This window comes from Urtica dioica, chromosome 5 (assembly GCF_054948205.1).
Source record: "Urtica dioica subsp. dioica isolate 48M chromosome 5, U.dioica_male_clone48M_v1_H2, whole genome shotgun sequence".
NCBI lineage: Eukaryota > Viridiplantae > Streptophyta > Magnoliopsida > Rosales > Urticaceae > Urtica > Urtica dioica.
Window position 1 is genome coordinate 8,446,010 of NC_142760.1, and position 26,317 is coordinate 8,472,326.

A 26,317-nucleotide genomic window follows, 5' to 3' on the forward strand; every position below is an offset into this window, starting at 1 on the left:
GAAGGCTGGGACTCCTGTCAGAGACCATATGATGTTGATCATTAGTTATTTGAATGAAATGGAAATCCTAGGATCGGAGATTGATGGGAAGACTAAAATAGATATGATCTTGGAAACGCTCCCCAAATCTTTCGATATCTTCAAGCTGAACTACTCCATGAATAAGCTAGAGTACACTATTACCGAGCTGATGAAGGAGCTTCACACTGCTGAAGGCCTCACTAAGAGAAAGAGGAACTGAGGATAGGCATATGCTACTGAGCACAAAGCCTCCACCTCTGGATCTAAGAAGAGACCTCGCAAGGCCGAGAAGAAGAACCAAGGCAAGGTTTAGAAGAAGAAGAAGCCCCAGGCAGTCAAGGTGGACAAGTCTAACGATAAATGCCACCACTGCAATGAACCCGGACACTAGCGCATGAACTGTCCTGCCTACCTCTAAGAAAAAGCTCAGAGGAAGGTGACTTTTCCTTCAGATGGGGTGATGTGAGCTCGGTGTCAGCAAAGGCCGTAGGATCAGTTACACTATCTTTTGGAGATTGAACTTTAAATTTAAATAATGTTTATTTTGTTCTTTCCTTCGGGAAAAAGTTAATATCTGTTGCTCGTCTTTGTGAGCAAGATTATTGTTTAAAGTTTATTAAGAATGGAATTCGAATTTCTCTTTCCAATAATTCTTTCGTCACTGATGCATGTATGAAGAATGCTGTCTTTTACATTTATCCCACGCAACCTTCGTTTTTATACACTGAAATAGATAACGATCTAGTTAGGGAACCAAAGAGGACCAAACTTTCTAGTTCCTCCGATCTAATAAAATAAATATATCTATGGCACTTACGAGTTGGTCATATTAGTCTAGACATGATTAAGAGACTTGTGAGGGACGGTCCAATCCTAGCCTCTGTAATAGGTTCATTGCCTACTTGTGAATCATGTATAGAAGGAAAAATGACTAAACGACCTTTTTCTGCTAAGGGTCAAAGAGCCACTGAGTTGTTGGAACTCGTATATTCTGATGTATATGGTCCGCTCAGTACACAGGCACGGGGAGGATACGAATACTTCGTTACCTTTACCGATGATTACTCAAAATATGGTTTTGTCTATCTGCTTAACCAAAAATCTGACACCTTTGACGTATTTAAGGTCTTCCGGGATTTAGTGGAAAAAAAAACTAGGAAACAGATCAAAACCCTTCAATCCGATCGAGGTGATGAGTATATGTCTGGAGAGTTCGATGAATTTCTTAAAGAAGAAGGTATCGCTTCTGCGCTTACAGCACCTGCACACCTCAACAAAACGGAGTGTCAGAGAGAAGGAACCGAACTCTAATGGAGATGGTTAGATCGATGATGAGTTACTCATTACTCCCTCTTTCCTTTTGGGGATATGCCCTCGAAACAGCCGCTTACATTCCGAACCAAGTATCGTCTAAAACAGTTCTTGGTATTCCTTATCAAAGATGGACAGGCTGTAAAGTAAATCTAGGCCACATCAGAATTTGGGGTTGCCCTGCAAATGTGCTAAGGCAAAAGACTAGCAAGTTGGCTAGTAGGTCAGAATTATGTTTGTTTGTTTGATATCCGAAGGAAACCAATGTTTAATATTCTATAGTCCCGAGGAAAACAAAACATTCATTAGCACGAACGCTCGTTTCCTTGAGGAAGACTTTAGGAAAGATGTAAAACCTAGAAGCAAAATTGTGCTTGAAGAAAAGTTGGGTGATGATGCTTCTACCTCATCTGTAAGAACTGTTCTTATGCCAACTAAAACATAACCTAACTCATCAGAATCTCGTTAGGTAGTACTTCGACGTAGTGGGAGGGCTTCTCAAAAGCCTGACAGGTACATGTCTTACGGAGATACTCTCGCAGCTATCTCTGACATGGATGGCCCTGTTTCCTACAGCCAAGCAATGGTTGGTTCTGAATCAAACCTTTGGCTTGACGCCATGAAAGTTGAAATGCACTCAATGTACGTCAACAAAGTCTGGAACCTTGTAGACCTTCCCGAAGGGATTAAACTCGTAGGGTGTAAGTGGATATACAAGAAGAAAAGGGGTCCGAATGGGAACGTTGAGATGTTCAAAGCGCAACTAGTGGCTAAGGGTTATACCCCAAAGGAAGGTGTTGACAATGAAGATACCTTCTCGCCAGTCACGATGCTTAAATCCATCCTCATACTTATATCAATTGCTACAGCTCTCGACTATGAGATATGGCAAATGGATGTTAAGACTGCCTTTCTGAATGGCAATCTTGACAAACATATTTATATGACTCAACCAGACGGTTTCGTGAAAGAAGGTCAAGAGACCAAGGTTTGTGAGTTTCTTAAGTCAAGTTATGGATTAAAGCAAGCATCTAGGTCGTGGAATATTAGATTTGATGAAACTGTGAAAAGCTTTGGTTTTGAGCAGTCGATAGATGAGCCTTGTGTTTACAAGTTAATGCACGAGGGCAAAGTTGTGTTTTTGGTACTGGATGTCGATGATATATTACTCATAGGCAATGATGTGGGTAAATGATCTGAGGTTAACACCTGGCTAGCAAAGTAATTCGATATGAAGGATCTAGGAGAAGCCGCGTACATTCTGGGAATTCAAATAGGACTCTATCGCTCTCTCAAGCATCTTATATTGATAAGGGGATAGATCGCTTCTCGATGCAAGATTCCAAGAAGGGCCAAATACCCTTTAGGCATGGAATCTCACTCTCTAAGGACCAGTCTCCCAAGACTGCACAAGAGATTGAGGACATGAGAAAGATTCCTTACGCCTCAGCAGTCAGAAGTCTCATGTATGCTATATGCTTTGCACTAGGCAAGATATCTGCTTTGCAGTTGGCGTAGTAAGCCGTTTTCAATCTAACCTTGGACCCGAGCATTGGATTGCTGTTAAGCATGTTCTTAAGTATCTTTGGAGAACTAGGAACTAGATGCTTACATATTCAGGTACTGACCTGACTATGACGGGATATACCGACTCCAACTTTCAGGCGGTTAAGGATTCCAGGAAATCTACTTCAGGATCTGTGTTCATCCTAAGTGGTGGAGCTGTTGTTTGGAGGAGTATCAAGTAATCTTGCATTGCTGACTCCACAATGGAAGCAGAATATGTGGCTGCTTGTGAAGCATCCAAAGTGGCTGTATGGCTTAGAAAATTCCTTAAGTATTTGGAAGTGGTTCCAAAAGTCGACGAGCCCATGACACTTTATTGTGATAACAGTGGGGCTGTCGCTAACTCAAAGGAACCTCGAAGCCATAAGCGCTCTAAGCATATTGAGAGGAAATACCATTTTCTTTTCTTGAAACCAATCAAGGAACAACAAATGTGGTTAGTAGTAGCGGAGTCAAGAATCAACGTTGATACATTATCAGCTACCAAGCATGCTTTGATAATAAGTATAATACCTTTTTTTCTTAGTTTTGAGGTAGGCTGGACAGTTCTTGCGCCAGTGTCCGGGTTCATTGCAGTAGTGGCATTTGTCGTTAGAATTGTCCCCCTTGACTGCCCGGGGCTTCTTCTTCTTCTAAGATTTAGATGGCCAAACTTTTAATCTCAGGAAGGCCAACAAAAGCGTTTTTAGTTACGATCTTGTTCATTCTTCTGAGATTTAGATGGTCAAACTTTTGATACAATAATTTGGCTTCATCGACTTGTGAGATGAGACAAGTTTTGACAAGAGAGCATTTGCTTGGAGACCACATGTAGCAATTGTCTTGAGATCTGACTCCTTTCATAAGCTCAACCTGTTTCTTGTTAAGCACAACACACTCATCATGAGTAAAGTTAACAGAAAGATTCAGATCACAAAGTTGACTAATACTTATGAGATTTGCAGTAAGACCTGTCAAGCAAGGTAATCCATGATAGTTAAGCTGACTTTTACCAATAATATTGGCCTTGACCCCATCACCGAAAGTGACATGACAATTTGAGTAAGGCTTTATGTTGGATAGAAAGCTCTTAACTCCTGCCATGTGTCGAGAGCACCCACTATCAAAATACCAGTCATCTCCAGTAGAGGCACGAAGAGATGTGTAAGCAATGTTAGCCATGCAAGTAGTCTTTACTCTCCAAACCTATTGTGGTTGAGGTTTATGATGAATCTGTCTTTGGGAGGATTGATGCAGATGAAGATTCCTCCCATAAAGACGATAGCAAAAAGGACGGATATGGCCACGATGTCCGCAATAATGACAGACCCAACGAGATCTGTTGACAAGAGACCTCGTTGATCTATTATGTTGCTGCTGAAACTTATTTTTGATGTTTGTCAGAGACAGATGTCTAAGTCATGTTGTGAGACATCTGGGGAGCTTTCTTCTAAGGAATGAAAGTAGTTTGGCAAATGGATCAACCATGTGTATACCCAAGGCCCTTGATATTCTTTGCGGGTTTGCTAACAGTTAGAATTATGTTCAGGTTGTTGGTGCTTGAATTCAACATTTTTACAGATTTGGTTATCTGTTCAAACTCACCATTTAGCTGGCTCACTTCACGCTTAACAATGGTCTCCAAGAGTCTGGTTTTATCGTCAGTGAGAGTAAGAATTAGATCATTTTGCTTATCCAGTACCGGATATTCTTCAACCCATTTAGTATGCAACACACTATAAGCATCATTAAGAGTATCATCGGATAGTTCATCCTTATCAAAATTAGAAGTATTAATCATAGAAAGACTAGCAACATCAATATGAACATCAGGAATAGGATTAGAAATAGAGGCAGTAAACGCAACAAAATTGCTTATCTGTTCCGAGTCACTCTCATTAGCTTCATCATCGAAAAGAGTGACATTGTATCCTCTCTTTTGTTTCTTCAAGAAATTTGGACATTCTTTCTGAACATGCCCATAGCCTTCACATTCGTGACACTAAATACTTTTGCCTCTGCTATTATTATTATTATAAGTTATGTCTCTGCCTTTGCCATTTTTATGAAGATTTCCGCTCTTCTAATACTTATGTTGAAAGTTGTCTTTGACATCTTGTGATACATTCTTCTCGGTCATCTGGTTGAACCTATTCATAACCCTGTTGTACTTCTAGGAAATCATAGCAATAGTGTCATCAATCTCATCATCTAAGTCAGAATATACCTGCTCTTTCTAATCAGAGACAGAGCTTTTAAGAGCCATTCCTTTATTTTTCTTCTCAATCTTCGAAAGAGATAGCTCAAATGTCATTAGAGATTCCATGGGCTCATCAAACTTCAAAGTCTTCAAATCATGAACTTCTTTAATGGTCGTAATCTTCATGTTGAATAAGGAACTTAGAGCCATTAGCGTCTTTTTAACAAGCTCGTCATCAGTCATAGGTTGTCCAAGGGAATAAGATTCATTAGCCAAGTCACGAATGCGCATGTTGAACTCAGCTACAAACTCCTCTTCAAACATGGTAAGGGCTTCAAAGTTGGTAGTGATATATTGAGGCTTTTGCTCGCGCACCTTGGTAGTCCCTTCATAAGCAACAACATGAATCTCCCGTGCTTCTTTTGCACTCGTACATGTATTTATGAGCTTGAAAACATTCTTGTCAACACCATTGAAAATAGCATTAAGAGCACGAGAGTTGCCCAAGACAGCTTCATCCTCTGCAAGATCCTAATCCTTCTCAAGTTTAAGCCAGGTTCAATGACTTTATCATCTATAGTGACTGGTGCAGACCACCCGTGAATAACACCCTTCCATGTCTTGCTATCAAGAGACTTCATGAAGGAACCCATGCGAGCCTTTCAATAGTCATAGTTCGTTCCATAAAAAAAAAAGAAGACAATTAACAGATCTTTCTTCCTTGGAACTATCCATTATAAACAGAATTGATTACACAGGAAACCACCCTAAGATCTGGGTGCCTGCTGTGATAGCAATTGAAATTCTGTTTAGAGAGAGAGGCAAGATGTCGCACATAATGTAGAGTCAATGTGCTCGACAACTTGCTTTGATACAGTGCATAAAGTAAAGGACACACAATATGTTTACCTAGTTCGGTGCAACGTCACCTACATCTAGGGGCTCTCAGGCAGTGGAAAGTATTTCACTATCAAGTAGTCAATAGTACAAACAATGGACTTATATAAACAACACCAGAATCAATGCCCTAGAACTATTACTACAAGTGATTATCGAATCAGGGACTCCCCTTGAATTTGAGACCACTCTCAATTCCACTCTTTAAGCACGCTCCGATGCTTGACAACTTCAATATCAACGCACGTGAAGACTTCAATCACAAAAATCAATCTCACTAACACTCAGATTTATGCAATAGTGTTTGGAGAATTACACCGCACTTATCAAAACAAATAGTTTTCCAGTCCGCCGATCGTGCATGTCTAGAAACCCTAAATATTTGATAAAGCGTCAAGAACTGCTAAGAGGGTAGCACTCGGCTTTTATAGCATTCATACTAATCTGGAAGACAATCTAGGGTTTTCTTACCCATAAACGCGTGAAGATCATAAAGGAAAGTGTTCAGCGATAAGTTATGAAAAAACAGGAAACTTGCTAGAATTACAATCTGCGTACAAATAGAAAGATGTCTCTATAAATTTTGAGGTATGTTGTCCGACATCTTTCCTTAATAATTTGCGGTAAAAAAATAAGTTTTATCACATAATATGAAGATAAGATATTAACGTCATAAGCATTAATGCGCGAGATTATAAAGAAATAGTTTTTATATATATCATCATATTATTATTCTTACATATACAGGATACATATATATAGCTCCTAAATATAGAAACCCTACAAAACACATCAATTCATTAATAACTACAAACTCATAACTGCAATAATCACCATTTATTTATTTATCGATACATAGATAACATTAAAAAAACGGCGACACCATATATTTTTATTCGCGCACACACACATGCATGCATGCATATACTGAATTTAGGGCCTAATAATGTTTGCTTAGTCTCTGCCGCCCCCACCGTGACCATGACCGTAGCCGCCTCCCTCGCCGGCGGCATCACCTCTCCCGGAGCCGCCCCCTTCGCCGGAACCCTCGCCGGAGCCCCCTTCTTCCGACCCGCGGCCCCGCCCCTGAGCCGAGCCATGTCCCTCGCTGCTCCCTGCCCCGGGTCCGGCCTTAGACCCGGCGTGGGACCCGGCTCCCGAGCTCGCCCCCGAGTCTGAAGACCCAGTTCGGGAGCCTGAGTAGGACCCGGCATATGATCCCGCCTCAGAACCGGCCTCCGACCCACCTGATGATCTCGAGCTCGAGTGCGATGACGACGAGGACCCTGAACTCGACCCTGCTGATCCTCCGGCTCCCGATCCGGCACCTGATCCGGCTCCCGAGCCGGATCCGCCGCCTCCTAGACCGATGCCTATCCCAGTTCCTAAGCCAGCTCCGATGCCGCCAAGATCAAGGCCAAGATCTTTTCGAGCCACCCGGCTTTCGGACGCCATGATTGAGAGTCCGACGAGGAGGGTGAGGATAGCTAGGGTTGTGAACGAGCTCATGTTTGTTTGTCAATGCGAAATATGTATGGTATGGAAAGTGAAGCAAGTACTTAGAATTGAAACAAAAAGGGCTAAAGAGATGAGATTTCAGTAAGGAGTAATTGGTATTGTGATGTGTGCTTGATTGAGCAATATTCAGTCTTTTACCATGTGGTATTTATAGGACGCTGTTCGTGTAGTAGAGTATCGTTTCTTCAAGTGTAATTGGGGTAACGTGTCTTCTCTTGGATTTTGTTTAATTTTCGTGGCTGAGAATGTATTATAGAGAGTATAGTGGTCGAGAGAAGGTTTTTAGAATGTGGCCGACCCACTATTATGCATTTAAAAATCAAAGAGTTCTATTCTTATTTGTGTATTAGCAGGTTGACTTGGGAGAAATCGGTAGTGCTAGCTGGATTCACCAAGTCTCTCTATATAGTGGCATTTAACTGTTATTTGAATCGAGATTGTAATACAGAGAGTTTAGTGACACGTGTTAATTTGCATTGCCAAAATGATCATAAACTAAAGGTATCTGATATTTTAGTGGAATGGCATGTAATGCAAATTTTAGTGGGGTTTGATCAACTTTTGATTCCAATCTGTTATTCCGAAAAAAATATATCCCAATCTTCGTGTTAATTTTAAAAAGCTACGCGAGACTACATCGTTCATGTAACGTTTTGATTATGCGTCACTTTTATTTTAAAACAACTGTTCTTTTGCTAGGTAATAGGAAGTATGATCAATTTTTAAGGACAAAATGCTACATATGCCCATTTATAAAATTCTGAAACTACTATAAATTATATATTTTAAACATTAAAATATGATTATGTTCGCGATAATAACTTATATCACGTGAGTAACTTAAACAGATCATATTTTAGAAGAAGTTTTAAAACGCCTTCAAATACCCTAGCTAATATGCTTTCAAATCCGAATTTTTGCAAACTAGTTCCCCAATCTTTGAGGGTTTTGATTTTGTTGTAGTGCTTTTCAACAAAAGCTTAAAATTGACAAAGTTTTCATAATGTACATGTCATATACTAACTCTAAAAGAACTTCCAAGTGAATATTCTGAAACCATGTACAAATATCAGCCTATTAGAATTTATTATCCACAAAGAAGCACTACGACAAAATACTTTATCCGGTGCGACGAATGTCGCACCTAAAGCTTCAAATGGCGCACCTAAAAGTTTATTAGGTGCGACATTAGGTGCGACAGCGTCGCATCGGATAACCCGTCGCAGAAGGTATTGGGTGCGACATGTCGCACCTAATAAGTCCCCCTTTAGGTGCGACACTTTCAGGTGCGACTTATCGCACCTAATGCCCAAGTTATTTTCCTGCCAAATTTTATAAAATTGGCGGGTAAATACATATCGGGTGCGACATTGTCGCACCGAATACGTTACCGCCATGATATTCAGTGCGCCAATGTCGCACCGAATATGTTTGTTAAATTAAAAAAAAAACAAAATTTACAAACTACAAAAAAAAAATACAAAATTAAAAAAGTAAATTAAAATTCATTTAAAATTAAATAAAAATTAATTAACTAAATTCTAAATGAATTAGAAATAATATTTTGAAAATAGAATTCTTAATTAAAAATACAAATTCTTTCCAAAAAAAGCGAAAAAAATGAATTCCTAATTTTTTTTCCTATAAAACTTATCGATAGTAGAATTTCCTCTACCGAATAAGTTGCCAGAACTTCGAGAACCGCTTCCGCGTCCTCGTCCACCGCTGCCTGACTCGCTGCCGCTCGTTCCGCCGCTTCCGTAAGGACGGTCTCGCAAGTAATCCATCACTACTATTCTACAACGCTTATGGCTAAGCGTTGTAGAATCTCAGTGTTTCTACAACGCTTATGGATAAGCGTTGTAGGATATGATAGTTTCTACAACGCTTAAAGCTAAGCGTTGTAGAAGTACATAAATTTCAGATTTTCCACAACGTTTACACTATCCGTTGTAGAATCCTCGCCGCGGCACCACGTGATTTATTCCTCGGCGAGAACTTTCTACAACGCTTTGTAAAAGCGTTGTAGAAGGATGGGTCTCGCCGCGGCACAATTTAAACATCGCCGCGGCGACTCTTTCTACAACGCTTGTTACAAGCGTTGTAGATTCATGTCGCCGCGGCGATAACTCTTTCTCGCCGCGGCGAGATAATTTCGCCGCGGCTAGAAATATCCTCCGCCGCGGCGAGGTGGATACCATGGCCAAGCAGTTTTTTAAGAAACTGTCTCGCCGCGGCGAGTGAGGAATCTCGCCGCGGCGACCCGTTCCTACAACGGATATTATAACCGTTGTAGGAACGTCTCGCCGCGGCGAAGACATATTTTCGCCGCGGCGAGATTTTTTAGGTTTTCACTATAAAAGGCCGTTTTCAGTTTTTTTCTCATTTTTTCCAATACCCACACACGAGACAACCATTTTCGGCCGCTTCTCTCCAGTTTTTTTCTTTCAAAATCCCTCGCCACGTCCTCGCCGCCCCAAAATCTCGCCGTCGCCTTGTCCTCGCCGCCAACTCTCTCTCGCCTTGTCCTCGCCGTCACTTTTCTCTCACCGAGTCCTCGCCGTGCTTCCTCTCGCGCCTCTCTCTCTCTCTCTCTCTTGCCGCGTCATTGTAAGGTATGATTTTAAAAGTTTTTTAAGGTGTATATTGATTTAATTTGGTGTTGTTGATATGGATTTCTTGTTGTTTACCCGAATTGCATATAGTTTGATTTTTTGAATTCACAAATTTAAGGTTTTGTTTGATTTTCTCTTATTAGAACAAGAAATTAGGGTTTGGGTTAGTGGAATTTGAATGAGTGAATTTAGGTTAGTGGAATTTGAATGAGTGAATTTGAATGAGAATTTGAGTTAAATTGAAATGTCCGGATTGTGTTTGACATATTGTTACATAGGTTAGTGGTTAAAATGGTTATGTATATTAATGTTGAGATTGAATTGTTTATGAATTTGTGATTGATCGAATTGTTCATGAATTTGTGATTGGTCGAATTGTTTATGAATTATTTGTGATTGTTGGAATTGTTTTAATTTGTCATGTACTTAAATATATATTCTTGGAATTGATATATAATTTGTTATATGTTAATTGTAGAATTGTTTATGATTATGTTTTGTAGGAGCTTGAAAATGCCTCGAACTAAAAACACGGCCTCCAAGGCTCCGAGCTCTTCCAGAGGTCAGAGTAAAGTAAAAAGCAAGCGACCTCGTCAACAGTCTCCCGAAGAGGAATACAACTCGAGTATCTTTACTAGCAAGGTCGCAGAGGAACGCTACGACAAAATCTTGCCGCGTAACATTATCCATGAGAGAGGATTCAATGTAAGCAATACGTCGGATATAGGAAAGCAAATCCGCAACAGCATAGTTGGTCATGATTGGGGGAGGTATTGTGTTGTACCCGAGTTCGATTCGAACGTCAACTTCGTGTACGAATTCTACGCAAACTTGTCGGACTCCCAAGGTGATGTTGTGACGGTCCGTGGGAAACGGGTCGATATGAGTATCGAAGCTATCAACGATCTTCTTGGGACCCCAGATGTGCCTTTCGAGAACGAGGGCTATCGAGAATGGCTAAGAAGTTGCAGCCATGAGGAGATGTCACGGGTGTTGTGCATTCCGGGAGAGGATTGGGTCACTGAAAAAGGAAAAAGGGTACTCAAGCGTGACCAACTCACCAGGATCGCTAAAGCGTGGATTTACTTTATTTGCGCTCGTCTCTATCCAATCAAGCACTTCACCACTCTCGACGAGGATCGTATCCAGGTGTTGTTCTGCATTGTTAAAGGCCTTTCCATTAACGTCGGTCGATTCATCTATAATTGGATGAAGAAACTCGACTATACTAATGAACGACACGGTTTGCCATATCCGGCGATCATTACCGGCCTTTGTACAAATGCGGGGGTACCACGCTCGAAAAGGGATACGATACACAGTTCAATGGGGCCTATTACGGATTCCATTATCGAGCGGTACAAGATTAGGGAGGATCCACAAGCGGAGGAAGAGGAAGAAGCGGAGGAAGAGGGTGAAGAGGGGGAAGCGGAGCCCCTATTGCGCTTACCAGCGCCTCCGGTAATCGACCCCGCCACCATCGACTACATTGCTCATTGCTCCAACTATCTCGTCGGCGGGTTCCAACACACGCAACAGTACATGCACCAACAAGCGGAGTATGGCGCCTCTCACATCAATCAGTTGAACGATCTCTACTCTCGGTGGGAGATCAACCAAGAGAATCAGGTGTTATTTCCTCCATATCCTCAGTACTTCGACTATCCGTACGCACCACCACAGTGGCCACCGCATATGGCACCTCCTCAATATCCGGTGAACCCGCCACCACCACCACCGAATGACGAGTAAATTTCAAGAACCAACAACACCAACTCTTCCATATAAATTTCAAACTCTTTTTAAATTTAAGTTTCAGTTTAAGACTCGCTTGGTTTGTTTATGTTTATGACTAGATTACTGTGTTTTATTTGTGCGTTTGAGACTTCAGTCTTTGTTTGAGACTCGTTTGGTGTGTTTTATTTGTGTGTTTGAGACTCGTTTGGTTTGTTTTATTTATTGTAGAAATTTTAATTGAATGATCATTTTTAGTTGGAGAATTGGTTAAATATTGCAAAAAAGTGAATGAGTACCTGGTAGAGTGCTTCTTCGCCGCGGCTAGGTACCTTTCTCGCCGCGGCGTGACTATTCTCGCCGCGGCACAGTATATTTTCCGCCGCGGCGAGTGATCTACGCCGCGGCTAAAATATTACCTCGCCGCGGCGAGAGTTTGATTTTTTTATACCGAGAGTCTGTATTTTTTAAGAACTTGTCTCGCCGCGGCGAGTTGATATTCCTGCCGCGGCGTAATGACCTCGCCGCGGCATGGAATATACGTTGCCGCGGCGAGGTTTCTACAACGCTTTATTTAAGCGTTGTAGAAGTGTCCTCGCCGCGGCAGGATTTGTATTTCGCCGCGGCGAGAAATTGATTTTTTTATACCGAGAGTCTGTGTTTTTTAAGAACTTGTCTCGCCGCGGCGAGTTGATATTCCCGCCGCGGCGTAATGACCTCGCCGCGGCATGGAATATACGTTGCCGCGGCGAGGTTTCTACAACGCTTTATTTAAGCGTTGTAGAAGTGTCCTCGCCGCGGCGAGAAATTGATTTTTTTATACCGAGAGTCTGTGTTTTTTAAGAACTTGTCTCGCCGCGGCGAGTTGATATTCCCGCCGCGGCGTAATGACCTCGCCGCGGCATGGAATATACGTTGCCGCGGCGAAGTTTCTACAACGCTTTATTAAGCGTTGTAGAAGAGTCCTCGCCGCGGCAGGATTTGTATTTCGCCGCGGCGAGATTATCCTGCCACAGCGAGAGTTGTACTCAGCCGCGGCGATGTTGGAGAAATGTAAATTAATGACATTGTATAGAGAAATTTTGAATGAAAAATAACGTTGTCCACAGGAAAATAACATAAAATCCAAAATGAAAATACATTATCTAAATGTTCAATATCAAACAAAAATAGGATCTATATCCTTACGAAGTAGATGTGACACATCGTTATCATTAAAATCATCCACCTCTTGATCAATTGGCGGTAATCCTGATGTGAACGGAGGAATGCTAGACATGTCTTCGTCTTCTTCTTCGTTACCGTTTCTCGCTTTCATATGAACCACTAACGATAACTCAGGATTTGCTGGATCCGAAACATAAAACACTTGACTTGCTTGCGAAGCCAAAATAAATGAATCATTCTCGTAGCCAATCCATCTAAAGTCGACAATTGTAACTCCTTCATTATCAACTTTAACGTGATTATTGTCTGCCCATTTGCACTTGAATAATGCGACTCGCAACCCGCAATAATCAAGTTCCCAAATATCTTCAATGTATCCGTAATACTTCATAAAAGCATGTTTTGGATTCTTATCTTTTGCCGACGAAACATGTAAAGCTTCAGCAAACAATGTAACACCGCTATTTTGTACGGGATGCTTGTTGTCTCGTTCCCTTGTGTAAAATGTAAAACCATTAACAGACCAAGCAGTGTACCTTGTAACCATTGAGGACGGCCCGCCAGATAGTTTACTCAACGTAGATGAATGTCCTGCCTCTATAAATATGCGTTTTCCAAGCCAGTTTTGAAACAAACGGTTGTGCTCTTCTTGCAATCATTTTTCATTTCTACCCTTCTTTGGATTATTCACTCTCAACTCATTCAAATGAATATCCACAAATGGCTTGACCTCGGAAACGTTGTGTAGCACATGGAGACTTGCTTGCTCCCATTCTTTTCGGTTGACGATCGAATAAGTACCTATAATGAAACAAATACTTAAAAATAATGTTCATATATAATTTAAATAAACAAATAAAGTGTTAAAAAATACCTTTAGATAGAGCTTTTGAATCAAAATTGGTATTCTTGGGTAACCCAATTTCGTCTGTTTTAGCTAAATACTCAGAACAAAACTCAACCGACTCTTCTGCTATGTAATTTTCAACTATGCTTCCTTCCGGCCTATTGTAGTTCTTCACGTAGCTTTTCAACACTTTCATATAACGTTCGATTGGATAGATCCACCGTAAAAACACGGGCCCTCCTAATTTCACTTCACGTACCAAGTGGACGGTTAAGTGGATCATTATGTCGAAAAACGAAGGTGGAAAGATCTTTTCGAGCAAGCACAGAGTTTTCACCAATTCTGACTGCATTAAATCCAATCGAGTTGGATCGATGACCTTCGAGCAAATCGAGTTAAAGAATACACATATCTTTGATATTGCAAACCTCACATCTTTTGGCACAATTCCTCGCAAAGCAAGAGGCAACATTTGTTGTAGCAGCACATGACAGTCGTGCGTCTTCATTCCAGTAAGTCTCAAATCTTTCAAAGACACGAACCTCTTATAGTTTGACGAATGACCTTCGGGGACTTTAATAGAAGCAAACCAGTTACACAATTTCTTTTTCTCCTTTCGATCTAGAGTGTACTTTGCCGGTGGTAATTTTGTTTTTTTCCCACCCCCCTCCTCGGGATGCAAAATGCTTCTTACATTCATCTCTTTGAGATCCAATCGAGATTGTATTCCGTCTTTCGATTTATTTGGATCATCAAGAAGTGTACCAATAAGCGATTCGCAAACATTTTTCTCGATGTGCATAACATCCAGACAATGCCGGACGTAGTGTGTCTTCCAATAAGGAAGGTCGTAGAAAATCGATTTCTTCTTCCAAGGATTCTCTTTGAACGATTCTTTAGTACTAGCACTCCGCTTTCTTTTCCCAAGCACTTCATTGACGTTTTTAACCATCTCATAGACATCTTCACCAGACAAAATTCTAGGAGGGGGTCGTTCTTCTGAATTTCCATCAAACGCTTGTTTCAATCTTCTATACGAGTGATCTCTTGGTAAGAATCTTCTATGACCCAGAAAAACAGTTTTCTTACCATGCTTCAAACGGATGGAAGATGTGTCTTTCATGCAAATCGGACAACCAATCGAGCATTTCACAGAGTATCCTGACAAGTTTCCATAGGCCGGAAAATCGTTAATAGTCCACATTAACATTGCCCTTAAGTTGAACGAATCTCCACGGTAAGCGTCTTTAACTTCCATCCCTTTCTCCCATAACATCTTCAAATCATCGACCAACGGTGCCAAATAGACATCAATATCATTTCCTGGTTGATTCGGTCTTGAAATCAAAAGCGTTAACATCAAGAACTTTCTCTTCATACATAGCTTTGGAGGGAGATTGTAGTTCACAAGTATAACCGGCCAAACACTGTATTTACTGCTCATCATGCTGAACGGGTTCATTCCATCAGAAGCTAGACCAAGGCGCAAATTTCGAGTATCAACACTGAAATCCTTATACTCTAAATCGAATGATTTCCACTGTGCAGCATCAGCAGGATGTCTCAACATACCATCATCGATACGCTTTTCGGAGTGCCAAACCATGTTCTTCGCGTGTTTGACACTATTAAACATTCGACGAAAGCGCGGCATGGGAGGAATGTACCATAACGACTGAAATATATTTAACGAAAATCAGTAATAAATAATGAATATGAGCTACATGTATTTCCTAATCAAGTGATGAAAATGTACGTACCTTAACTGGAACTCCTTTAACCCCGTTACATGGAATTTTACCTTTCTTTCACCGTGACTCTTTGCACGTCGGACATTCATCTAGATCTTCATACTCGTGTCTATATAAAACACAATCATTTGGGCACGCATGGAATTTCTCGTACTTCATGCCTAATGTACCCAAAGTCTTCCTTGCTTCATACATACTTAAAGGTACTTTATTGTCTTTCGGAAATGCTTCTTTCAGTGTTTCCAACAATAGAGTAAAACTAGTGTTAGTCCAACCCCCCGACGCCTTCAAATGAAATAATGTAACTAAAAATGACAACTTCGAATAGCTTGTACACCCTTCATATAATGGTGTCTCCGCATCATTCATCATGGACTCAAACAATTCCGGTCGCTCAACAAAATCGTCCTCCAAATCATTCATCATTCCGCACATATCATCAATATCATCTTCAACATCATCCTCATTTGCCGTAGAATGAAAAACCTCACCATGGTAGAACCATCTTTGATACGAGGTCATTATTCCATATGCAAACAAATGGGTCCGAACGACATCAATCGAAAAATGTCTATGATTTCCACATTTAATACAAGGACAACGAATAGATTTCAAATCTACCATGTTCTCTCTAGCAAAATCACAAAACTCATCTACACCTTTTCGATATATCTCATTCAATCTATTCTCCCACATCCACTTTCTCATATTCATAGAAAAACCCTAATTATACAAAAAATTCCCAATTCTAATTAGTAAACTATCAAGAGAAAAACAATTAGAACAAGTTAAAGAAGAACTTACAAGATTTCGATGTGTAGATGAGACTAGTAAACGAGGACGCTCTAGAATGAGGTTACCCTAATTTTTTCGAGTGAGGTTATGAGAGAGTTCAAAGTGAAAAAGACCAGAAATGAGAATTTATATCACCAGTCTCGTGTCACTCGCCGTGGCGAACTTTCTACTTCGCCGCGGCGAGACATTCTACAATGCTTACCATAAGCGTTGTAGAATGTCCTCGCCGCGGCAAAAATATGCGTTCGCCGCGGCGACATATCACGTCGCGGCGAGGTACAAATCCCGCCGCGGCAGGAGTCCTGCGCCGCGGCGGGAACAAGTCGTCGCCGCGGCGAAAAACTTACCGAGAGCACCATGTTCCAGACATATACTCTCGCCGCGGCATCATACAATTCCCGCCGCGGCGAATGTATTCCTCGCCGCGGCGGGAATTAGCCGTCGCCGCGGCGAGGCTTCTACAACGCTTACTTAAGCGTTGTAGAAAGGTCTCGCCGCGGCGGAAATTGTATACTGCCGTGGCGAGGACATCTAGGGTTTCCTCGCCGCGGCGATGACAGATTTTCGCCGCGGCGAGAAGTTTATGGGTAACTCTCGCCGCGGCGAGAATTTGGTTTCGCCGCGGCGAGTATCCTACAACGCTTATTCTAAGCGTTGTAGAATCATCTCGCCGCGGCGATAAATACACTTTGCCGCGGCGAGCTTCTACAACGCTTAGAATAAGCGTTGTAGGAGCGTCTTAAAATATGAAAATTTCAAATTTTTTTAACTACCCGCCCTTTCATATCTATACTTAGCGTTTTTTTCCCTCATTTCTCATTCTCATTTTCTTCTCATCTCTCTCGTCCCTCTCTCTCTTCGCCCGTCCCTCTCTCTCTCCGCCACTCTCTTGCCGCCCGTCCCTCTCTCTCTCCGCCACTCTCTCTCTCTCGGCCCCCCTCTCTCTCTCCGTCCCTCACTTCGCTGAACTACCACGCCCTCGCCCCGCGCGTTCTCTCCCTCTCTCCGACCCTCACCTCCCTCTCATCACCGTGCGCCGCGCCCACGCCGCCCTCTTGCTGAGCCCCCTCCCTCACCTCGCCGTGCGCCCACGCCGCCCTCCGGTCTCACCTTGCTCGTGCCCACCCTCGCCGCGCGCCCTCACCTCGCCGCGCGCCCTCACCTCGCCTCACCACCTTCTCTTCGCCGCCCTTGTGCTCGTCCAACTCCGGGTAATGTTTTTGAACATTTTTACATGAACTTATTTAGTGTGAATTCGATATTGATTTGAAATTAGGAGATATTGTATTGGATTTGAGTTTATTGAATTGAAGTTTGATATTGATTTGATTTGAGAAATATATTTGATAGTAGATTGAATTGGGATTGAAATTGTGTTTTTGTTTAGAATCGGATTGGATTTGAGTTTATATTGTGATTGGAGTTGAGTTTATATTTGATTTTTGTTACATTTGAGTTGAAATTTTGATAACATTTGAGTTGAAAATTGAAATTATGATTTGAATTTTGTTTATTAGATTCAATGTCGTCCACTACTACTACTTCTAGCGGTAGTGGTAAAAGAAAAATTAGAAGACAACTAGCGCTTAACTCCGATGAACAAGGAAAACGAAAAAACACTCTTATGGGTCGGGTTAATAAGGCTAAAACACTTGGTAAAAAAATTCCGGTACAATTTGATGATAAAGGGCAACCAATCGGTAAAGAGGGTGATGAGTTGTCGAGTTACTTTGGCGTGTTAGCAAGAGAACACGTTCCACTTTCGATGCGTGATTGGAGATGTAAAGACAACGCCCAAATTAAAGAACGGATTTGGAACGAAATGCAAGAAGGATTTACGATTCCTATCGAACAAAAACACGATTGCCTTATGAGAGTCGGAGAAGCCGCAAGGTTATTTCGTCATGAGATATACAACGATCTACTCAAAGACATAATCAACGAACCAATCGCCTTAAAGAGACCGGCTTGTATTTTGAAATACTATACAAGTATCACCGAAGAAGATTGGATAGCATTTGTTGAGTATAGACGAACCGAAATGTTCAAACAAACATCGGAACATGGGAAATCAAATATCGGAAAAAGTGTGTACAAATCTCGAACGGGCCGAAATGGATATCGAAAGCTTGATCAAGAAAAGGTTAGATTCATTTTTTTCTTTTAGTTATTTCAAATGTTGCAATTATTTTTTAATTTATTATATAATTACTTCTTACTAGCATGACGAAACGGGGGAATGGCCTACGAAAGAGGAACTTTGGATTGACTCGCGAATGAAAGACGTAGATAACTACAAGGATGAGAAAGACAAATTGATGGGAGAAAAAATCGTAAGTTCTTTACCTTTGTTATAACAATTAACCTTGTAATTTTATTTTCAAATAATTTTATGTGTAGAAAACGTTATCACAACAAGCATCGCAAGGGACATGGTTGCCGGAATCGGGAAAGAGTGTTTTGCAAGAAGCTTTGGGAACGTCGCGAGTTTGCGGTCAATCCAAACACACGTCGCGTTTTAAGTACTTTGTTCCTCCAACGCCCAACGAAGAAGTAATGAAGATGCGTCGGGAAATGAGCGAGTTAAAGTCTTTGGTGATGAAGGCATTCGGTGGAAATGGTAGCATTAATGTCGAGTCGCCTAGTGTTGATGATAAAGAGATGGCAAATGTTGAAGAACACGTCAATGAAGCGGTCTCTTTAGGTATGTTTAATTTTTTTTTATCTATTTATTAAAGATAAATGTTTTGGTATTAAGTTATTGATAAAATTCTTTATTCGCTTAGAACACGACGATGTTGATGATCGTCCGAAGATCGATCCTATCATTGTTGATGATCGTCCGAAGATCGATCCTATTGTTGTGGAAAAACCCAATAGTGTTCGTGCTAGTTGCTCTTTGAATCCAACCACGCCGGTGACACCGAGTTCGGATGAAAGCGTCGAGTGTCTTCTTTTCATTGATGACACCGAGTTCGGAGGCACAATTCATGTTGCAAATGGGCGAGCGTACATGAATGGAGGCGTAGTTCATTTCTCACCTTTGGAGGAAGGAAATTTACGCGTGGCCGTTTTGGGGGTTTTGATTAAAAAAGCAAAATTGCCAATTCCCACCGAAGAAGCTCAAACCGTTGAAGATGCTATAGGCGGGTTTGTCTCGTGGCCGAAGAGACTCATGGAAATGGACTCGGGAATAGAGAGTCGCGGTCCGGTTGTCAAACAACTCTCAAAGCTCGGTTTTGAGAGTGAAGCTAGCATCGATGATGCTAAGAAGATTCCGTACAAGGTGATTAATCCCAAGTATCGATTGCTCGCTCAACATGCCAACAAAGTAATGTTACCGGAAGGGGATGTGATTATGGTCAATGTTAGTCCAAGTCTCGCGGCTATCCCGATTCCGGTGTCATTTGAAGACATTTCCGATTTTTTGCAATACTTGGAAATTGGCGCGGGGAGCATAACGGTTTATATGGAGTAAGTTTTCTTTATATGTGTTTTTTAATATCAATATTCAATATTTAGTGTTTTGATCAACTAAATATTTGTTTGTCATAGCTATCTACGCTCGAGGCTAGAAAAGGCGAAGAAGACTCGAAATTTTTGTTTTATAAATCCGAGCTTAAGTTCGTATATCGAAAATGACGACGAGGAGGCTTATTTGTCAAAACGAGTCAAGGACGTTGGAAACGTGGTACGAGATTGCAAATTTGGTGAATTAGTTTTGATGCCGTATAACAAAGGTTCGCATTGGATGCTCGTTGTCCTCGACCTTTGGAGAAATAGCGCTATGTTCTTTGACCCGTTGAGGAATAAAATCCCAACCGATTTAAATCGATTGATAAAAAGGTAATATTTTGATTTCTTAAATAATTTTTATTATAAACCGTTCTAGATGTTTTTTCTCTTATAATCTCCGTGTTATATAGGGTTCTTGTTGATTTCAAGCTCGAGCATCAAAACGCCAATAGCAACGGGCAATCAACGTACATCAAGGCTTGGAACGCTCCGAGACAAACGGGAAACACGGAATGCGGGTATTTTGTCATTTCTTATATGCGTGATATAGTCGTAGGAGGTGTAGGAAAATTAGAAAATAAGAAATCCTATACGAAAGAGGATTTAGAGAGAGTTAGAGAAGAATGGGTAACTTATGTACAAACATTTATTAACTATGATGATTAGCTAGTTTTTTTTAAGATGTATATATTAGATTTTGAATGTTTTGAAGATGAGGATATTTGAAGATGAATGTATATATTAGATATTTTTTGTATTGAAGATTATTTTCAGGTGCTAGTAATATGTAAAAAACAGATTCTGGATTGAAAATAAATGATTCTCGCCGCGGCGAACTTTTTTTCTCGCCGCGGCGGGAAATATTATTCGCCGCGGCGAGACAAGATACCGAGAGCAGGCAAATTAGAAATCTTAGTCTCGCCGCGGCGAGTTTTTAAAAAAAAATTCATCCCCTTCCTACAACGCATAATAATCCGTTGTAGAATAATCTCGCCGCGGCTAAGATTTGACTTCGCCGCGAGTGGATTCTACAACGGATTATTATCCGTTGTAGAATGTTCTCGCCGCGGCGTGGAACGTACCTCGCCGCGGCGACGTATATTTCTCGCCGCGGCGACGTGCTTCTACAACGGATTGAAGATCCGTTGTAGAATATGTCGCCGCGGCGCGAATTATACGTCGCCGCGGCGAGATGTTTGAAAATGTTTAAAAATTACACAATGGATTCAACCCGTTGTAGAAGCTTCTACAACGCTTAAGAATCCGTTGTAGAAGCTTAGTTTCTACAACGGATAATTAAGCGTTGTAGAAAGCTGTTGGATTCTACAACGGATTTTTAAGCGTTGTAGAAGCTTCTACAACGCAGGATTCTACAACGCTTAAGAAGCGTTGTAGAATCATTCTACAACTGTTTTTAAGCGTTGTAGAATCCTATTTTTGTAGTAGTGCATAGAACCATGCGTAGAACCCGGCGTGAAACCTGGCGTCTGCTGATCCGTCCCACCTGGTTGCGATGCAGGCGGTGGTTGAGGAGTCGTGGGAGGCTGGTTGTGCTGCTGGCTGAGGAAGGCGATCTGTTGCCGCATCACTTGCAGCTCGGCTTGTTGGGCATCCATCTGAGCTCGCATCTCGGCAACCAATGGATCGGTCTGAGATGACGAACTTGACGAGCCTCCATCTAGCATTTGGGCAACACCCAACGATGACCTTGGGATCGAAGGCCCTAAACCGACTTCCCAGTCTCTGCGCACTCCCAAAACATCGGGCATCGCGTACATCTCCGCATCTTCTTGGGAGATCACGATGTTTTGCTCCTCCGCTTGCCGCAAAATATCTATCGTCTGGGCGGTGACTTGATCCTTCAAAATAAAACCACAAAAAACTTATCAGATAAGAAGAAATAAAGTAATTAAATATAGTAAATAAAAAAAATTAACTTACGAATTACGTCTTCGCGAAGTCCGTCGTCCACGATCCCTTAGCGTCCTGGTGTTTTTCTAACCATATCACTAAAGCCGAGCCTATACTCCCATCTTCTCGTCGCTGTAATTTTTCAACATTAAAATATGAATCACATTTATATTGCATATTAATATTAGGAGACTTACGTTCCTCGAGCGATGACCAAAAAAACTAAGCGACCCTTGTCTCGCCTTCGTCTTCTTCATCTTCGAATTTTCCCGGTTGCGGAGAGATTTTGCCTGCAAGACATAAATTCGTTAAGTATAATTTTAAGAAATTCGAATAACCATCGGAAGTTCAACTCATACCTTATGCTCCGGCGAGTCGAACGTCTCTATTGCTTTCAACCAGGCTTCCTTGTTGTAGCCTTCGGGAGTTTCATTTTTAACGAGATCCTTACTCCCGCAAAATGTCTTGAAGAAGAGCTGCGACAACCTCGACTTCTGGCCACGGCGCATCCTTTTCGCATCGCGAATGATAGCCATATCAATCTCGTTGCGAATAGGATCTGCGGGCACAAGCTCGCCACTCTCGGGATGTTCATAAACGAAGTTATACTCGTTATGAATCGAGTTCATAAGAGCCGCCACACTCTGCGCAGGCACATGATTCCAGTCTGGGAGGTCGACTGGAATGGTACTCTTGATCAGGTTTCCTAATCGGTTTTGGAACGTCCCGATCAACGGATTTTGCTCCCTGACGTCTTGGTAGAACGCCTGTGCAGTCTGATCGTATCGAACTGTGTTCGCTCCAGGGGTCCCAACACGAGCTCTCGCAAAAACGACGCCAGTCGTTGGTCCCCGCTTCTTCCTCGGCATCTGCGGGGGGTCACGCTCTCCTCCTGATGGGTCCTGACCTGAAGTAGACATCCTGCAAAATGAAGTGTAGTTAGTATTTTTAATTACTATGTAATTACTATTCGACGACTACGGTTATTACATGGTGTTAGTCATTCATCGTTGTCACTCGATGTAATGTTAGTATCGACATCAACATCGTCTCCCTAAAAAATGGCAAGCGCCTCATCTTCTTCATCCACTTCTTCATCATCTTCAACGACATTAACAAGCTCGGCCGTAGCAGTTTCGTGTCGATGATTAAGACGGTCGATATTTGACAATTCTATTGTCAATGGAATCGATGCTGAAGTGGTCGGATCAACTTCAGGAATGTCCCATATCCCACGTTGATTGCATACCTGAACGATTTCCCATTCGCGACCCTTAACGAGATCTTGGATGTAAAACACTTGCTTTGCTTGAGTCGCGAGTATAAACGGCTCTTCTGTAAACCACTCTTTGGCGGTATACGAACTCATTGCTCCGGTTGTCTTATCAACGTGCACTATACGTCCTGCATTGTACTTGTCACCATACCATATGCATTTGAACAGTACGACACGACAGTTATGTGTATAGTTCAGCACGATTACGTCTTCCATTCAACCGTAAAAGTTGAAGTCGTCCAGGGGCACACAAACACCGCTATTCTGTGTGATTCGTTGGTTATCACGACGACGAGTGATGAACTTCACGCCATTCACAAAGCAACTCGGATACTGATGAGCAATTTGCATAGATCCCGTAGACAATGCGTAAAATTCTTCAGACACGTCGGAACCACTAACTTTCATGTCATAAATCTGGAATATGCAAATTAAGATAATGTCATTAGCCATCAAGTCAAATCTCGACTTCTCCGTATCATAGTTCTTCTTTTCCAAGCTGAGCATCGTCCCGAGAAGATTCTCGCACACGTTCTTCTCTATATGCATGACGTCCATGTTGTGCTTCAACTCCAATTCTGACCAGTAAGACAACTTATAAAAGATGCTCTTTTTGGTCCTATTCAATTCCCACTCAGCACGTTTTCGTTTACCGATATTCTTGCCGGTCGTCGTGGAAGACACACTAGTCAACTGATCGAGTATGTCTTGCGCAGTCAACTTGACAGGTTTCAGGCGCTTCTCGTGATGATTTACGTAGTGATCAGTGCTTTTCCTCAATCGGTGAGGCGTAGGCAAGAATCGGCGATGGTCATAGTAGACAATCCTGTTTCTAATTTTCATAGATGGCGTCTCAATGTTGCACGTGGGGCAAGCAAGATAGCCTTGGCCAACTCCATCCCGACAAATACGATCGAGCCGGAAAGTCGTTTATCGTCCATAGAAGCGCGGCACGCAACCGAAACACTTCATCGTTCGCCCCGTCTCGCACTTGGAATCCATTATCCCACAATTCTTTCAGCTCTTCAACTAGTGGTTCTAAAAACACGTCCATGTCGTTTCCAGGTGAGCTCGGTCCAGGTATCAAAAGCGTTAGCATCAAGTTCTCTTTTTTCATGCACAACCAAGGTGGCAAGTTGTACGCAGTTAGTACCACGGGCCACATACTATACGCTAGACTCATTTCCCCAAACGGGTTGAACCCATCAGAAGCTAGTCCCAGACGTACGTTACGAGGCTCTACAGCGAAATTTGGGTATCTCTCATCTAGATTCTTCCACGTCGAACCATCTGCAGGATGTCGCAAAACGCCTTCTTCTTTGACGTGATCTCGTTCATGCCACTGCATCTCAAGCGACGTGTGTCGAGAAGCGTACAATCGCTTCAATCGATCTTTCAAGGGAAAGTATCGTAATATCTTTTGTGATACATTCTTCCCGGTTGGCTTCCATCTGCTCTCATTGCAAATTGGGCACACTTCATCTTTCTCGAGATCTTTTCGAAATAACACACAATTGTTGATGCACGCGTCGATCATATCGTATCCCATGCCGAAACGCTTCAGCTTCGCCTTTGCCTCGTAGTGTTTTTCCGGAATTCGATTACCAATTGGGTGAGACTTCCTCAAGAGCTGCAACAATTCTGTAAAAGACTTGTTCGTCCAATGGTTCGTGACTTTTATGTGCATCAACGAAACCAAGAACAACAAAGACGAAAACTCTTTGCACCCAGGGTACAATTCTGCTTCCAACTCAGCGAACAAATCTTCCACTTGCTCATCTGCACGCACTTCACTCGGAGTCGGATCCGTAAAATCGTCGAAGTCCTCGTGATCCATTATATCATGGAGAGCATCGTGCAATCCACCGACTCCTCTTTGGTTAGTCTCGCTGGCATCTTCTACCATTCGACGTTCGCCGTGATGATACCATTCGGTGTATCCCGGAGTAAACCCCTTGTTCAAAAGGTGATTCTTTACGACCCCGATGTCCAGACATCTCATGTTATTGCAAGACTTACAAGGACAACGATAATGACCGTTTTCGTTCGGGAGTCTGCTTGCAACGCGGATAAACTCGTTAACCCCTGTTTTATATTGCAAACTCAACCGATTGTTCTCGGTAATCCAGTCCCTATTTGGATTTGATATTCTTCTGAATGAGACGGGAAATTGGGAGATAAAACTGAATCGTTAGAATTCATTTTGTAAGAATGAATTATTAAGAAATTGAGAGGTAAAATTGAGAGTGAATCGTTAATATTTGAAATTTAGAGTGAATTATTATGAAATTGAGAGTGATGAATTGTTAGGAAACTGAGAGTGGATCGTTAATATTTGAAAGATTCGAGAGCGAATTTGTAAAAATGAAAGAGAAATTGTGATTGACATGTATTAATTTTGAAAAAAGGTTAGAATTCGTTAATATATACAAATTCACTACTGATTTCATTAACGAGTTAACCAATTTCGACAAATTAGTTAATTCGTTAAAATATATTATCAAAAGAGTTAATTTTCTTGACAAATACGTTTTATTCTACCGAAAATTCGGCAGAGTTTCCCCTAAAATATTGACTAACCAAAATCTGCAATTTAAAAAAAAACACATATATAACCAACCAAGACTATCTTATTAACATACTAAATACTAAATTGAACCTCCGTAGCTCCATTGCAATAAATTTTCAATAAGTTTAAATTAAATTTAACATGTTACTAATTCATTTTAAAATATATTCATATGTATTACTAATTAATCTAACTAAAAAAGTATTAAATTAATTAATTAACCAAATTTTCAACAAATTGCAATCAACTTAAACAAATCATGTTACAATTACATTAAATTACACTAAACACGTTACTACTTAATTTAATATATTACTTTTTAACTTAATTAATCTAATTAACATGTTACACATTATTAAAAAAAATTGACTATTACTATATGCTACTATTTTCATCAAAGTTATATTATCATCTAATCTAACATGTTACTATTTTCATATATATTACTAATTAATCTAACTAAACATGTTACTAATTAATTAATTAATTAAACGTGTTAACATCTAATCAAAGTTATATTTTCATATATATTACTAATTAATCTATATGAAATAATCTAAAACTATTAAATAATCTAAAAATATTACTAATTATATGAAATAATATAAAAATATGAAATAATCTAATAACCTTTTTCCGAGGCT

The 26,317-nt window shown here is 41.2% G+C and overlaps 1 protein-coding gene across 1 annotated transcript; it reads right to left on the reverse strand.

Annotated features, from left to right (window-relative positions):
* Window positions 1-6,666: 6,666 nt before the first annotated feature.
* Window positions 6,667-7,634, reverse strand: LOC149395074 (uncharacterized). The gene has a single exon (XM_089616068.1). The coding sequence runs from the start codon at window positions 7,481-7,483 to the stop codon at window positions 6,929-6,931; it is 555 nt and encodes a 184-aa protein (XP_089472194.1). The 5' UTR covers window positions 7,484-7,634; the 3' UTR covers window positions 6,667-6,928.
* Window positions 7,635-26,317: the final 18,683 nt, after the last annotated feature.